The sequence below is a fragment of the Mya arenaria genome, chromosome 4, assembly GCF_026914265.1.
Source record: "Mya arenaria isolate MELC-2E11 chromosome 4, ASM2691426v1".
Taxonomy (NCBI): Eukaryota; Metazoa; Mollusca; class Bivalvia; order Myida; family Myidae; genus Mya; species Mya arenaria.
In genome coordinates, this window is record NC_069125.1 from 55,424,406 (window position 1) to 55,441,596 (window position 17,191).

Here is a 17,191-nt window from a genome sequence, read left to right on the forward strand (position 1 = left end):
CTTCCCATTTGCACAACCATTGACTGCTGCCGATAATAGTTTGTAAACACACGTGAATTCGCTTTTCGTCGACAGTTTAGGTTCTCACATTTTAAAAGGTAGATTATAACATTTTCATCTATTGTTATTCCATCAAAACGATAGCCATACAACGTTTCACGGCTTAATTCTGTAAAATGGACATTTTACTGTTTGTTTTTCATCAAATTCAATGTATTTATGGTTCTTTACAGCTTTGTGAAACTTTGTGCGTGTTTGTCAGGCTGTTTGTCCATTAAACTGTTCTCATTTGGGAGCACATTGACGATCTGACTCTTGTCTGTAACAAAAAACAAGGCCTTCATTACCGGTGCTGTCCAGTCGGGCCGTTTCAGGAACATTTTTTTGACTGATATTTTTTTGGAGCTGCTTGAAGTGTTGGTTGTTCTGTTTGTCTCAGGTTTTCTTAGCTCTACAATAGGCCCGTTTCTTTCTTTTGGACAGCTGCTTGACTTTGCCAGTAATCCAGGATTGGTGGAATCACAATGTCACATAGTTCCCCCCATAAAGGCTTGGTCATGGCTTGGACGTCTTTAGAGAGAGCCATAGTCTAAAATATTAGACGTGTTATACGGGATTCTTCCAATCCCTAACGTCTAACCGGGAATGTGCAAAAAACGGGGGTGTTTTAAAAATATTGAAATTGTTTTAAGTGAAGTATTTTATGGTTGAAATTGATCATAAAGAGTTATATTCATATTTTACCATGTAAGTGAAATGCTATTTTGCACTAAACAAGCATTTAATGCATTAAAACAAGTTGTTTACCTTTCCAATAAAACGAAAGTTGACTGACACAGAAAACAATTATGCGAAGGGGAACAACTCCATACAATCGTAATAACTCGGCCTCCTCCGACAAAGCTTCGAGATAGACCTCGTTATACAATCGTAACAACTCGGCCATGGCCGAAATGTTCCGAGCGATTTAAAACTGTGCCCTGAAGCCTTGCAGGTGCCCTTCATGTATATATCGTTATGTTTTGACAGAATGAAATGAAGAAAAGCCGTCAAACTCATAATTATAAGTTGGATATTTATTTTTTGTGTACGGAACTAATATAAAATAACATTATCTGGTAATATTTCTTTGTTTTTATGATATTTTATAGACGCTATATGCTTTAACCCGGAATCCTGATCGGAACAACTACCCACTTTTGATACTAAACAATTTGTACGTGAAGGATTTGCCATATCTAAAATCAAAAAAAAATCTGTCAACGTACAAATATTTGGACTAGAGAGAGCCAATGATCAATGATTTCTTACGGATGTAGCTAGATAGCGAAAATAGCATTTGTCTACGAAAATAGCCTGCTATATCATTATATTGAAATAAACCAGAGATTGATTTGTATACATAACTAAATTTAAACGGAACTTTATAGAAAAATGATTTGATGATGATTTCTTTTCTTTTTAGTGAGTTTGAAAGATGTTAAAAATAGCCTTCTGCGACACTACCTAAAATAGCATTGGACTACGAAAATAGCCTGCTATATCATTATATTGAAATACACCAGAGATTTATTCATATATATATATACTGGAATTGTATTTAAACGGAACATTATAGAAAAATGATTTTATGATGATTTTTTTCATTTTTAGGGAGTTAGAAAGATGTTTTTAAAAATAGCCTATTTCTGCGACACTAGCCTATTTTTTGCGAAAATAGCATTGGACTAAGAAAAATAGCCTGTAATATCATTATAATGAAATAAACCAGAGATTTATGTATATACATGTATTATTTTATTTAAATGGATAGAAAAATGATTTTTTGATGATTTTTTCTTCTTTTTTAGTGAGTTTGAAAGATGTTTTTAAAAAAAACCTATATCTACGAAAATAGCCTATTTTTGCGAAAATAGCTTTCAAAATCATAAATATTTATCAAACCAGAGGTCTTTGCACGTTTACTCATGGTTTAAAGAGCGTTCAATTACAGATGGATATATTTGTATTCTTGCTTTTTGTTGATAGATAAGCACGTTTTTATAAACATACTTGGAAATAAACTTTTGATAATTTTTTAAATGTCATCAATTATGAATATCAAATTTATCCATTTGCATCCAGGCCCCACCATGGGGAGGCGCTCTTGTCATGGCCTGTGGCTTCCTTTTCCCTTGTCATATTTACAAATGTACATATTAACATCAGTTCAGTCATCTGCTGGTAGAAGGCTGTTAAGTCTTAGAGGACACCCGGTGAGGCCACTATGACCTCCCTTCCCGACTACAGCCGCCTTTTAGAACTTGGGAGTCCTTGACCTTTCAGCCCTTTTCCTTTTAACCTGCTGTGGCTTTCTTCCAGCTGTTGGTGTCCTTTGAGTAGTTCTGTTCCCGTCAGATGAAATTATTTTGTTTTGGGTCGATTTGCCAACGTCCATTAGAAATTTTCTTGTCCTTTTGGTGTGATGTTCTTCTGAGATGTTTGTCCAGTGGTCAATATCAGTTAGGTGGTGCAAGTAACGGTCTGCAAGTCGGAAGTTGCCCATGTCTCTGATTGCTCTGCATCTCTCTTCTTGTTCTCCCTTGATGATTCCATGAAGTGTTTCGATGAATTGTGGGAGGTCTTGCATCTTCCACTGAACAGCAGACTTTAAAACATGGTTCGCGCTCTCACAGTTGTTGTTGGTCCAAGTCGGTGTTATTTTCCCTTTTCGCACAGGTTTATATGAGTATTTAGCAGTGGTAACAGTTTATTTTCGATGTAATTGATAGATTTCTTTTTGCCAACAACACTGTCTTTTTCGTTGATTGTTTTTTTCAAGGTTTCTATCCTCATATTGAAGGTATCTATGTCCGTTGGTACAAGTAGACCGTTCTGACCGAATATATTAGAAATGATTTCGTCTCTTTCCTTTTTGGGATAGCCAACGACGTTTTCAATGTGTCTGTTTGTGTTTTCCTTAAGATGACTCTAAGATGCTGAAGTTTGGTGTCTGTCAGATTGTAAGCAATGTCATTAAGAAATGAAGAGTACACTCTTGTGGTCTAACTTTGATGAAGGATCGTTGGCCCAAAACAGATCGGATGATCGTTTGTTTGTCGTTTGATAACAGACATGTCCTTTTATACCATGGGGTTACATGGAATTCCCCAAGATTATAAGTTTTGTCCATCCCCAGAACTGTGACATTTTCCCGCCCACAGAAATGCTTAATGTCATTGATTTGTTGTTCTGTGTAGAGTGTAACAACTGGATGTTGAAGTCCGCTCATATGTTTGTCATTTCTTCAACGCAGATGATTTGGTCAGCGATGTTTTTACTAGAACAATGTGTCTTTTTGTTCTTTTTATTAATTTCGCATTTTACATTTCTTAGCTGTTTTTCGTTCCTTTGTTTGTCATAATCTTCAGAGTTGGTCTGGTTCATTTCACACTCTACATCTTTTACTGATCTGTTCTTCAGTTGTTTCTCAAGTTCGTTTCTCACGGATGGTTTTGTGCGCATGTACTTCGTGTTAATTGTTCGATCTTTTACAGAACCATAGTGCGCCCTTCCTGGAAATGTACCTATATATTCAACGATCGCTACTGTCGTTCTCTGACGTACTGTCGTGTTCAGGCATACCGCAAGGCCCAGGCATGTTGTCGTTTTTTTGGGGTACACAAGATCTCTGCTGTACCATCATCACTTTTTGAGTTTTGTTCAGATTTGGGTGATTCCTGAATAGTTGATAGTTCAGGTTTATAAATTCACTTACATCGCTCGATTTCATTATCGCTGTCGCTGTCAATCTCAGTCTACTCGTTAGCTTTAATGTCACAGCAACTGTTTGAGGACACGAAGATCGAATCAATATCCTGTGCATCCAGATCCATCTTTTCAATTGGCCGTCTGGTATGCACCAACAGCACAAAGTGGTTTGGTGACCAATCCAGTTTTCGTTTTGTTAAAAAGCTGTTTTTGGTATTGTCTGTGGCGCAAGTACTTGTTTCTGTTGGTCACCATCTCTATGCAGCATCGGTAACGTAGCTCATGGCTTCTTGACTCATCACCAACAAGACACATCGAGAATGAATTAAACAAGCAGTCGCCGTTGCCAGTGCTGCGGGTGCTGTTTTGGAGGTAGCATAGTACTCTGACAGGATCAAATTCGACACTACTTTTTACTAGTGTTAAACATATTTTATTTGCGATTTTTGTAAGGGGTTGTTGTTTTCATAAGAGTTTTTATCACCTCATATTCATTATTTGAATATTAGTCGATTTTGTCGTCATGATATCTAACCAAGAAACATATTTTTCATTCTATTTATACATATATACAATATAAGGTCGATTTAATTGATTTTACTAGCGCAACACATATTACATTTGCTCTTTTTGTAGTCTAATGCTATTTTCGTGAAAAAAGGCTATTTTCACTATCTAGCTATACCGGTTCCTTACTAGCACATTCAAAAGAAACTGCTTTAACTCCACAGTGGTCTGTATGGCAAAACTACTGTCTAAAATGTTATCCTTTGATTCAAATGCCCATCAATAATGACAGCTCCATGGTGGTCTTGTGTACAATGCCGTCTCGCAATGATGTTGTACCCTGGAGGTAGAACTTCCCTCTGAAAGATACCGATATGTAGCCATGTCTCAAAGCCCATGATTATGTCAGGTTTGGATTCTGTTAACAGGAGCCATTGGGCCAACATTTTCGCCCAAAGACTTGAAGTTCACAGTCATGACACAACTTGTGTTGAGCTTACGTGTTTGGTGAATAACTTGTTGATGTGAACAATGCAATGGGGATGAGGCGTATTGAGAGGAACCTATGGAACTATCAGAAGGGCTGAAGGTGTGCGAGCTGGCAGCTGGTGGGAATTGCAGGCTTGTGGATGTTGATTGTGTCTCTGCATCACTAGAGAGAATGCTGTTTATGTTCTCAGTTGTAATTTGGCTGACAATGGAGTCTGCCCTGTGTGTTTGAGTAATGTAGTGAAGCAGTACCAGCTCATATTTGTTGTGATACCCTTATAGACTGCATCTGGCATTTTGTGTGGTACCATATTTTGGGTAAATAAATTCTTTGAGAGGTTTTGATGCTGTTTTGATATAATATAACTGTAGTACTTTGTATAACTAGAAGCATAACAATGCAGTGAAATCATCCATGCAATGTACAAGCACAAGTTCACTTGTTGCCTAGACCCATTTTTTTAAATATGAAATATGAAATTGAGGATAGACTGAAATTGAGAATAGACTTGACTTGTAAATGAGTCATTTATGAAACTATCAGCGATGTTTGGATAAAAAATGAACTTGATTGTGTAGTCAATTTCGGAAAATTATCTACAATGAATTGATGTTATCTGAAATAGCCAACATATTTAAAAAAATAAAATAAAATTGAAGGTACTGTCTGCACTCAGTAGTGTCTAACTGGAACTGTTTTCAGATGTCATGAAATTGTTGAAAGTGTGGAGATTAGCTGAAATTTGCTGAAATTGCACATGATTTTGTCCACTATTTTTGCAAAAGTCCTTCAAAGGGTAAGGTTGCCCCTCTCTTTCGAACCCCTTCCAAGCAGCCATGTGTTCATGTTTGACTCTATTACAATACGATAAAGATTACAGTATTTGTTCCTGAATATTTCTATTTCCGGTATCTAAATTATGTTTCTTAAGTGTTGAAATTGTATCTTAAACTTAGCTTCCAAGTACCTGCCCCAGTTTGTTTTTAAGCCCAAATGAGTATCTAAAACTATTTCCCTTGCCACTTTTTTGGTATAGAAAAGACAAACTGCCATTTCTTTTCAGATGGCGAAAAGTTTGAGAAGTAAACATAAACGTAAGATGCGGGCTATCAAGCGTGAGAAATATGGCAAGAAGGAACTGGAGACACTGAAGAAGACGCTGCAGAAGGCTACAGCAGACAGGGATGTGGTGATGCAGGAGACTTGTACAGGTAGGTGTGGCTTATACAGGTCGGTGGTGCCATGTATTGATGGTTGTGGCTTTGTACAGGTAGGTGTGGCTTTATACAGGTGGGTGGCGCCATGTATTGGTGGTTGTGGCTTTGTACAGGTAGGTGCGGCTTTATACAGGTGGGTGGCACCATGTATTGATGGTTGCGACTTTGTACAGGTAGGTGCGGCTTTATACAGGTGGGTGGCACCATGCATTGATGGTTGCGACTTTGTACAGGTAGGTGCGGCTTTAACCAGGTGGGTGGCGCCATGTATTGATGGATGCGGTTTTGTACAGATGTTTGCAGGCTTGTACAGGTAGATGCTGCTTTGTAAAGGTTGATGCTGCCTTGTACAGGTAGTAGAGGCACTATACAGGAGAATGGTACCATGTTCAGGTACATGTGCGGCTTGTACAGGTTGGTGCAGCCTTTTAAGGCTGAGTGTTTCCTTGTACAGCTGTAATTATATTTGTACAAATACATGGTAAAAGTACATTTTCTACTTGATCACTTCTTGACAAAGTTTCTAGCTTACTGATTAATCAATATTTATGTCCCCCTCATTCATAGGGAGACATTGTTTTTGCCCTGTCCGTCAGTCAGTCAGTCTGTACGTCACACTTCGTTTCCGCTCAATAACTATACAACGCTTAGCCTAAGAACTTTCATACTTGGTATGGTAGTTGGTCATGACAAGTAGATGACCCTTAAAGATTTTGAGATCACTAGGTCAAAGGTCAAGGTCACCATGACCTTGAGGTGAAGAAATGGTTTCGCTCAATAACTAAAGATCCTTTGGGTCCAGGAACTTTATACTTGGTATGCTAGTTGTTCATGACTAGTTGATGATCCCTATTGATTTTAAATAAGGTCAAGGTTACCTTCAGGTAAAAAAAAACGTTATATGTTGGCAGTGACCTTAAAGTTTAAAAATGGTTTCTGCTCAATAACTAAAGAACGCTTGCACCCAGGAACTTCATACTAGGTACGCTGAATAACTAAAGATCCTTTGGGTCCAGGAACTTTATACTTGGTATGCTAGTTGTTCATGACTAGTTGATGATCCCTATTGATTTTAAGATCAAAAGGTCAAAGGTCAAGGTTACCTTTAGGTAAAAAAACGTTACATGTTGGCAGTGACCTTAAAGTTTTAAAATGGTTTCTGCTCAATAACTAAAGAACGCTTGCACCCAGGAACTTTATACTAGGTACTCTAGTTGGTCATGACTAGTAGTTGACCCCTATTGATTTTGAGATCACTAGGTCAAAGGTCAAGGTCACTGTGACCTTGAGGTGAAGAAACAGTTTCCTCTCAATAACTAAAGATCCTTTGGGTCCAGGAACTCCATACTTGGTATGCTAGTTGGTCATGGCTAGTAGATGACCCCTATTGATTTTGAGATCAGAAGGTCAAAGGTCAAGGGTGCTGTGACCTTGAGGTGAAGAAATGATCACTGTTCAGTTACTTACATTTGCACCCAGGATCTTGCAGTAGATGTTCACTATTTAATAAGGGTGAATAAACCAAACTTCACTGTTGGCTCGTCTCAAGTCCAAAATTACAAATTTCATGTCCATCATTTATTTTTTCTCAGCTACGACCACACAATAGGAGAGACAAGCCCTTTTCAAAAAACAATTTCTAGTCTTAGCACAGATCAATGTAGACACTGGGTTAAAATTTTAATGTAAACAAAATGAAAAGGCAATAGATAACAATGGGTTTTAGCCATATGAAAATCTGTCATGACTTCTTTCCTCACCTATTTTTTTGCCTAAACAATAGTGAGACATGCAGCCACATTGGGCTTCTATCACTTAAATAGCTTATTTACACCAAAGTGTTATATAAAACCTGTTTCATATCGATGCCTCTGTGGCCCAGCAGTATAGACTGGGACTAGCAATCAAAAGAATCTTGGCTTAAATCTTGCTGCTATACTTGGACATTTTTGTCTTCTTTTTTTCTATTTTTTCAGTTATTTTCAGATTTTTAAAACTTTCTTGTACTTATGCTTGTAACATTTCATTTTTGTTTTGTAAATGTATATTTTTTTACTTCAATATTGCAGCTTAAGGGTCTTCAAGGAAATTAGTGTGTTCAGCACTAAAACAGTTTTGTTGATATATTTCAGTGAAAGATGCCGATGTAGTGAGGGCTGAAGCTGCTGAGAAGATGGAAACAAACAAAGCTGCGGGGAAGTTCCACCCTAAGACGATGAAAAATGAGCATGGCAACTACCCCGCCTGGATGAACCAAAGAAAACTCAGGAAGGTGAAGAAGGAACAGAAACGCACAACTAAACTGATAGCAAAGAAGAAAAAGAAGTGAAGAGTTTGACATAAATTGAAGTGTTTTTATATTAATAACTTTGTGACAGAGATGACAGCTTATTCCAGCTCTGTCTAGGTGTCAAAGAACTTTTGGTTTCTGATACAGGACCGGTTCCTGAAATAGGAGGTACTTGTATGCTCTTATCTCGTCTGTTTGATGTTTAATATAAATGATTCATGAACCACATCTCAACAGTATTTACTGTCATACACATGTATCAGGCAAATAGGTCTTAATAATCATTAATCTTATTCCAACTTTGTTCTGTGCCTAGTGGACAAAACTAACGGATTTTTTTGGACTTTTTAAAATTAATTCACTGTATATTAAGAAAGTTCCCATCTGATATTCATGGTAACATTAAGATTTAATGGAATTAAAGCGCTTATTTTCAATATGTTGTATAATATATTTATGTTCTACACAGGGCTCTCACTAGGCTGAAAATTTTGGGAGAAGTGACTTCTCCCTTCAGTCAATTTAGGGAGAAGTGGGGAGACTTTAGGGAGAAGTGATACTTTTTATAACACCTGATACAAAAACTATGCCATACCACACACCTCAGTTTATATTCACATTCAAATTGATTGCTATAACTATATAAAATGTTTATAAAATAATGTATCATTTTTGGCTCAGCAAAAGTGTATTTGTCAATGTCACATAGTTTATCTCCAAATAGCATCTAAAATGAACCAAAACAAATACATCTAAGGATTTGAAATAATCATAATGACCTCATAAATGAACTGTCAATAAAGTAGGGGGACGAATCTTGTTTTGGTACGTTCGGGATAGGGTACGAATGTCACATTCAGCTATGCTGTTATTTACTTGTCTCAGGCTAAATAATTTTAAATATGCTGACATTTAAGAACCAAATGACATTTAAATCAGTGTCCTTGGTGAAAAATTTACCAATACATAATGGGAAGTTGAAAAATTAACTCGGAAATTTGTTCTGACAAAATGGCGATCTCGCCGATTATTTTTTTTTTGACATCGTAAATGTGACAGGAGAAAATTACCGTAAGTAAACTCTACATAAAGCAAAAAAATGATATTTTGTTTTGTTTACAAATCATTTTTCATCATGAACATTTCACTAAAACCAATCAAATATTTGGTGATACGTCATGTTATTGATTTTCTTAGCGCCTACTTGCCGATGGCCCGATATGGCTATGGCCGTCTGCTTCAAAAGCAACAATGTTTAAATGTCTTGCATTGTTTGTTCAATACATATATTAATTACTTTTTAACTTAAATTAATGCTTGACACGATATTTCATAATTATGTCTCCAATTCTATCTCATTTTAACGAACTTTATCATTTGATCAGGGTCTTCTGAATGTACATTCTGATTGGTTAACTTTCAATAGCTCCGCCTACTGGCGATGTTTTGGTAATTGGATGACACGGCCCAATTATTGGATTAGGAAATTACCAATTTGTATGAATGGCTTATTGTGATGTTTTGACTAATGGAACATTGGCCAAATACTCGCTGATTGACAGATTTACAATGTGCTAAAATTTTCGGCAAAGTCAATGTCGCTTTGATGATACAAATGGGCGAAGTCTGGGAATTTTAGGCGACCACTTCGCCCAAGTCGCCCCCTCGCGAGAGCCCTGCTACAGTATACAGATCCCTGGTGAGAATATTACTAGTTGAGGATGTAAGTTTTTATTTTGGGGGGGGAGCGTTTATTAAAAGAACTGTTGTTGTTTTTTGTTATGAAAGGAATGAAATAAACTAGTTTTATGATGCTTACATTTGGTGTTTAAGCTTTTTAGTTTGACTGTTGAGAAAACAAGGAGGGCTAATACAGTCACCATTAATTTGGTTAACATCTCTGGAACAGCCATTGGTTAATTCAAACAATATTGGAATACATTGACGTTTATCTCAATCAAGGTTTATGCTTCTCTATTGTCATATACCACTATTGGCATTAACTTTTCATGCAGAACCAAGCTGCAACAGCGAAGCTGATGGGGCGGAAGCAGAAAAATCCCTTATTTTTTTAAAATATGAAATTTGTAATGACAAAGAATGATTTGCATTATATCTAGCCCGCATATTGTTATTGTTCAGATTCATGCATTTTTAGTCATGATTATATATAAACTACTAAATTATCCATACTGAAGATGACACTGTCAGTGTGTTACAGAAATAATGATTTTAAACTGACTGTTAATTGAATTTCCTATATTCCATTGCCATTGGAAAAGACAGTGCTCACCAGTATATATTACCTTGGACAAATAACCCTTTTCCCAGATCTTACATGTAAGTGTTCAAATTCATGTACCATGTATTACTGGCATGGGCAAACAGCAGTCAAATAAGTAATAATAATCATAACAGGTTTTGTTAAGATGACAACACCGAGGCTATGGCCTAGAGAATATTTTTTTTTTTTCATTGTAAGATGAGGTGAAATATATTGCAAAAAAATCTTACTCTGAGGGCCAAAATGAAATGATTAATGGATTTAAAGTTGGAGAATCGCACCAAATTTAAGCTGAATGACATCATACCGGAAATGACATCATTGTCTCTTCCCTGCACTGTGTGATAACATTCATTTTTATGCCTCCAAAGGTTATTTTAAAATCTCACAGTCCATGCCTCCCATCAGTCCAGTTTTCCTTGTCCAAGCTGGAACTTTACCTCAAAGGTCAGGGACAGACAGGTTTATCATTATGGAAAGATGCATATTACCAGTAAGTATAGTTGGTCATGTCTGGACTGTTAATTTGTCATCCACATACTAATTTTAAAATTAATGTTCACACATGTCAGGTTTATAAAGGCAAGACCCATCCTCATGCACATGGATTTTAAAATAAACTTGCACATGCATTGGGTACATAAATGTGTTGTGTCGCGTGCAAGACCCAAAACCCTACCTGGAAGTTCAAGGTCACCCTTGCTGTTTATAGAATAGTATTATGGAATGCTACATACCGGATATATGCATAAAGAGCATCAGTGTCCTGACACCCACAGATATATTTAAAAATTTTGAGGGCTGGCATATATATAGAATTATAGTTTATGATATATCATTTCCTACTGTGACCCCTCTTACTTAACAGGATATATAACACTGTTTTTAAACCATCAAAAAGCATGTAATGTAATACCACGTCTTTTTTTATTCACCCTGAACATTTCAGGTGAGCATGAAGTCGCCACTTTCTTGTCTGTTCGTTCTTCCATCCTCACTTTTGCATCTAGGCTATTTCTCAGCAATGACTAGATTGTATTCCATGAAACTTAATGAGGAGCTTCAATTACCGAAGATGAGCATATCATATACAGGTCCAGGCTTGGTGTTTTTTCAGTTCAAGTCCTTTTAGTTAATAATTGAGTGATATTGGACCAGTCCGTCCAAGCAAAAAGCAGCTTGAATTCGATGAAAGCTTTACTTTACGGAGGAAATGCACGTATTATCACCCCCAGACAAGAATCTCAATAAACAACACAGTTTTGCCCAATCACATTAAAACACTTCAAGCAGGTAACACATCCAATTCCTCAAAATTCCAAGTTGTGGTTTACAATTACTGTAATTTACCCTAGAAATGTAATTAAGAAATGAGAGATCCAAGTAATAACAGTAAAACTACATTTCAGACAGATTTATTTCTTAATATCCTTGACTATAATGCATATAAACTCATTTATTGAACAAATCATTTACTTTTTGGTTTAAATGTCAACATTACGAGCACACAGCCTGCCTCTGCTTCAGTTTGATATCCAGTATATCTCCAGGGGAAAATTTGGCAGTGAGGACCACATTATCATAGTCATAGTCAGCATCTAGTTGGAATGGCTCTATGACAGTACCAGCTATATTGTCTTGGTCTTCCTAAAATCATCAAATACTCGGTTGTTAATGGAGGCAAATCTATATAATTTCTCTGCAATCATTCAGTAATCTCAGTTGGACTAACATAATGGAGGTGATGATGAAGTTAATTGCAATTCAGCATGAAGTATGTAGCATTGTTATTACATTAAAATTTTACATTAGGATGGCTAATCATGAATCAATAAAGCATTACCACACCAGATGTATGTTTACAAGCTGGCTTTATCATAGCAAGTGAAAATACATTATTGCTTTTAGTACTGAAATAGTTATGCTAGTGGATTATTTTATTTCTTTTCAAATTTCTTGAGTATAAAGGTCTTATCAAAATATAGCTTTACACTAGTTGTAATAAAAGTACTCGAGTATACTAAAAGATGTGTTATTTTCCTCTACCTGTTCTGCTGTTGAAGTGTCCTCCTGATGTTTGTATGTTGCCCTAAACTTGAGTTGTGTTTGTGTTATCTGTGTTGCCACTTTTTTCTCCTCTTCCACCTGCCCAGGGAATATTAAGTTATCTCCCCTAGCATCAACATCAGTATCGGCTCCCTCCCTTGACATCATATCTGCCATTGTTGTCATAACATTTCCTTCTGAGTCCATCAATGCATTTTTATAGATTTCACTGAGTTTCAACTTGTGTCTTGCATCCTCTGAGATTTCATTCTGTGCAACATGTTCTAGATCTTCAGCATTAATGTGAATTTTCAAATCCTGACTGTTCTGATCATCACATAGTTCCAAAGCTGCATCGCAGTCATCATCATCAAAGTCAACTTCTTCAGTCTCATCTGATTGATCCACTTTATTACCCTTATCACCCATTTTCTGGTTTTCTCTATGTTGCTTATCAATGAAAGTCTGTATATCCATGTTTGAAGGACTTTGTATTGTGGGTGCAAGGGTTTTATTTAAAGACACAGTATTCTGAGAATGTTGATTCTCATTGGTGCTTAATTCCTTTTGTAAATCAGCCATGAAATTCATTAACAGGTCATCAGTTGATTGTTTATTTGAGATGGTCTGCTGGACTGTGTTTGAAGATTTGCTAGATGGAGGAGTTAAGCTAACTTGTTTTTCCTTGTCACTACGTCGTTTGCCTTTAAAAAAAGAAGATATATATGGATTTGATGGACTTATAAAGTTGTATTTGATTTAAATAGCACATATAAACTAACAACATTGCTTTTATATAATGATAAATGTCAATAGCTTTATTTCATTCCGACAACCTAGATGTTAGACAATTCCTAGATAATTTATAATGAAAATTTCTTTGAGGAAATGGAGTTGGTAAATCTCTCTTTTATTCGGCAAATTCAAAGATGCCCAATAAGTACCGACTATGTTTTGATGAAAAACATGTACCTGAGGAGAAACTTGCACTATATTCTGGTGTGAGCTCTACTAAGTCATCTTCATCAACAAAGTTGTCCACCTGTAATCATGCAGTAGTTGAAATTAGCCCAAGCCCTGCATCGATAATTTTTGTTTTGGGGTTTCATAAAATTAAAGATTTTATAAAGCAGGGCTTATTAAATAGTTTGATGCCACTTGTTAGTTTAAGGAATCGGTATATTTATCCAAAAGTCTAATTTCAATGATAGGTTCATCCAAGGATTGGTTCATCAAAAAGTCTAATTTCAATGATTGATGTACATACAGTTATGTTAATTCATTACCATGCAACTAAACACTGAAATGAAACCTATATTTTCTATTAAATTGAAATTAAAATTTCTTTCAAATCAATCTAGCAATTTTGAACATAAACTTCAAGGCAAATTTCGAATTTGACTAAAATTATGTCTACCTAATTGATCATTTTGAATTGATTCAAATTAATTTAAAAACTCTAGAATTGCTTGCAGTAACTTTAACCTGCTCACACATTCTTATTTCATCTCTGTAGAAATGGTGTAAATAAAAATGAGTTAATGAATCTTAGTACGGAGTAAATATTTTACCGCATAAAACTTGTATTTATCAATTCAAGAAATGCTTAAAAAAAGTTCACATGATTGTGAACAAACATTGATTCAAGAATTGGTTGCATTGACCATTTACCATACAGCAACATCATCAAATAGATATTAATTAAATCTATATAAAACCAAGTCATTTAGGAAGACTAGAGTGTACCTTCACTGCTCCCGTCCTGATGACATTGGACTTGCCCAGTCGGCAGCTAACATTGCCCTCTGACAACACCTGTAGTCATTAGATACAAACTGTAGTAACTATACAGTGCAAATCTTTAATAATTAAGTGTTATAGGGCTTTCTGGACACAAAACATAATGGGTATTATCTTAAGTAACATGTGTACAGAGTTTTATGAGAATATCACAACTGTATACTTGACCATTTTTTTTTTTAAAAAAGACATGACAAGATTAGAGGTGTATTTATTGGTTATTTGGTAGGTGTACAACCTGATATAACTATTTCAAAAATATATAACACAAACACAGACCTGTTCTTCAATCTCCTCTCCCTTGTCTTCCTCTGGTTTCCTGCCAACGATGACTTTCCCTAGTCTTCTGCGCTTAATGTCGTTGACAATGTTGCGTGTTGACTTAACAGGACCATCATCTGACGGTTCAGTCTGGTCTGTGAGGCCAGTTGGTGCTGGCGTGTGTCCTGCCAGCTTCCTCTCTGCCAGGGATGGTACAAGGGCAGGTTTACCTACAATGACATATTTTTTACACAATATAAACGCCTATAATACATGTACACTATTTGTACATTTTTATACATTGTATATCAAGTATTGTAAAGGTTAATGCTTGCCTTCACATTTTGAACCAACAATTCAATTAGTTTATTACCATTGAAGAAAGCATCTGGTGCTTAGTTTGTTGAACAGTTACTTATTAGATTGTTTTCAGCATGACACAATAATGGGCAAACAGTTACTTATGAGATTGTTTTCAGCATGACACAATAATGGGCATTTGGGGGAACTCTTTTATGACTTGGACATTTTTATTTTTCAAGGCATGCCACCACTCTCAACTGTAAATACCATGCCAAAACATATTATAATAAGTATTATTTAACTTCAAAGTTTTAAATAGTTTCACAGTCATGAATTATTTTCAAATACACATGAACATATATATATATATGTAAACCCAGTCAATTAAACAGTTACGAGTATGTTGTAATTTTTTATATTTTTTTTTTAAACATGTCTTATTTATGTTTACACCATGAAGGTAAAAGTCATCACAGGAATGCACACACTAACATCTTTTCACACTTAATATTAGTTTTTGCATTTGATTTCAATGTTTTTTTCATGAACCATTTATATAGCTGAATATGGTAGTGACGCTCGAAGTGTCTGCTTTCATTTCAAAATTTATAGCGTCTGCTTTTATTTCAGAATTTAATAAGCTTCAGATATTTCAAAAATCAGGACCAGTAGATGCTTATAGAATCGCTGCGCTGCTTTCACCATTAAGTAAACAATAACTATGGATGTGGCAAGTCCGTCAATCGCCAAAAATATTACTGGTGTCTTTTTATAAGGTTTAAAAAGTGATATTGAAACCAAAACTTACACTGCTTCAGTGTGGAGAAAGAGTCCACAAAGTCATCGTAACTCTGTGGTGCCCTGCTCATAAAGTTTTCAAGCGCATTTTGCATGAGGTCATCTCGAACATTTTTCCTGTTGTCTTCTGAAGGTGTTGGTGAAGGGGCACTGTCTGACATGATGATATGACCACACAGTTTCTCGTTCACACTGCAATTGAAGTCACAATTATAAAGAAGAGGGCCAGAATAGTCACTAGAGCAGGCGACTAGCTACAATAATGAGTGATCAGGGATACTTTTTTTTATTATTTTGACATTTCTTATGTATTCCTGTAACGTTACAACTCTCTACCATTTAACACCGGGTGAAATAATATTTAGTAATACTATGCATGTTAAATATTAATGACAAAATTGTTGACAAAATATATACCCAACAGTGATCTAAACTGGATTGAATTTGTGGTTAGAGTCGTTATTTTCACATAAATATATTCTGGGTCACGAATACTTTTTTTTACATGTACACAACCTGTCAGATTTGTCCCAGATTTACAGAGATCAGGATACTTGATAAACAATCGACGTATATAAGTGTTTTATGATATCTGAACATGTTATTTGGCATAATGAGATAAATAAATATGTGTTTAACAGTAGGTGTAGAAATTTGAATTTATAATGGAGATAATTTCAAAATTGTGGCCACGAGGATTGTCTGCACAAGGACCTTTCGCTTGGATGGTGGACGTCACGAGTCTACCATAGTTGAAAAATTGTCAAAAGACTCGTTGACGGCCATTTAGGTGGACTAAGCATGCGACCAAAGCAATTCTTAGGCGGGAACAACGTTTATCAAATCAAATTTTAACTGTTAAGGGCCTAGTTTAAAAAATGTTTGGCATGGTAATCCCCTGGTGTGCATCTCCTGCTAATTGCACTGGTGTCACAGTAGGGGCCAATTTCCAGTGTATTCGTTTATTGGCTCGTGGCCATTTAGGGTCCATTTCTATAATAAACATTCCAAACTGCACAGCAGAATACTTAGATCGGAAATCTGATAAGACACATAGGCAATTTGATTAAGATCAATTAACAGAGGTTGTGTACTTATACAAGGTTGGGGGGGGGGGGCACTTATAGAAGGCTTAAAATAGGCCTTTAAACTCATTTTTTGAAGGACTTGTGGCTGTGACAGTGAATTAGTTTTTATTCCTTTAAAAAGTATTGTTTTAATATTGATATAAAGTGAAAAAGTTGTGTGTATCGTTATAAACATACATTTTGGTTTTCAGGTTTTCAGCTTTGTTTACATTGGAATTTGTAGCAGACAACAAAGTAGCACTCCACACTTTCAAGTTCTAATGCTGAAATTATAAAGAATTGTCTACAGTGTAGGGTGGTATCTCTGGACAACGTCCGCTTGTTTGGAAAATACTTATATCTCTCATTAATTAACGA

The 17,191-nt window shown here is 35.9% G+C and overlaps 2 protein-coding genes across 2 annotated transcripts; one reads left to right on the plus strand and one right to left on the minus strand.

Annotated features, from left to right (window-relative positions):
• LOC128230183 (protein LLP-like) lies at positions 1-10,072 on the plus strand. The gene is made up of 3 exons (XM_052942240.1): positions 1-98; positions 5,811-5,958; positions 8,097-10,072. The coding sequence occupies exons 2-3, from the start codon at positions 5,811-5,813 to the stop codon at positions 8,291-8,293; spliced, it is 345 nt and encodes a 114-aa protein (XP_052798200.1). The 5' UTR covers positions 1-98; the 3' UTR covers positions 8,294-10,072.
• Positions 10,073-11,937: 1,865 nt separating this feature from the next.
• LOC128232119 (uncharacterized) lies at positions 11,938-17,066 on the minus strand. Its single transcript, XM_052945491.1, has 7 exons — positions 17,012-17,066; positions 15,757-15,938; positions 14,664-14,875; positions 14,331-14,399; positions 13,557-13,626; positions 12,585-13,288; positions 11,938-12,185 (listed from the first exon to the last, which is right to left on the minus strand). The coding sequence occupies exons 2-7, from the start codon at positions 15,905-15,907 to the stop codon at positions 12,036-12,038; spliced, it is 1,356 nt and encodes a 451-aa protein (XP_052801451.1). The 5' UTR covers positions 15,908-15,938; positions 17,012-17,066; the 3' UTR covers positions 11,938-12,035.
• Positions 17,067-17,191: the final 125 nt, after the last annotated feature.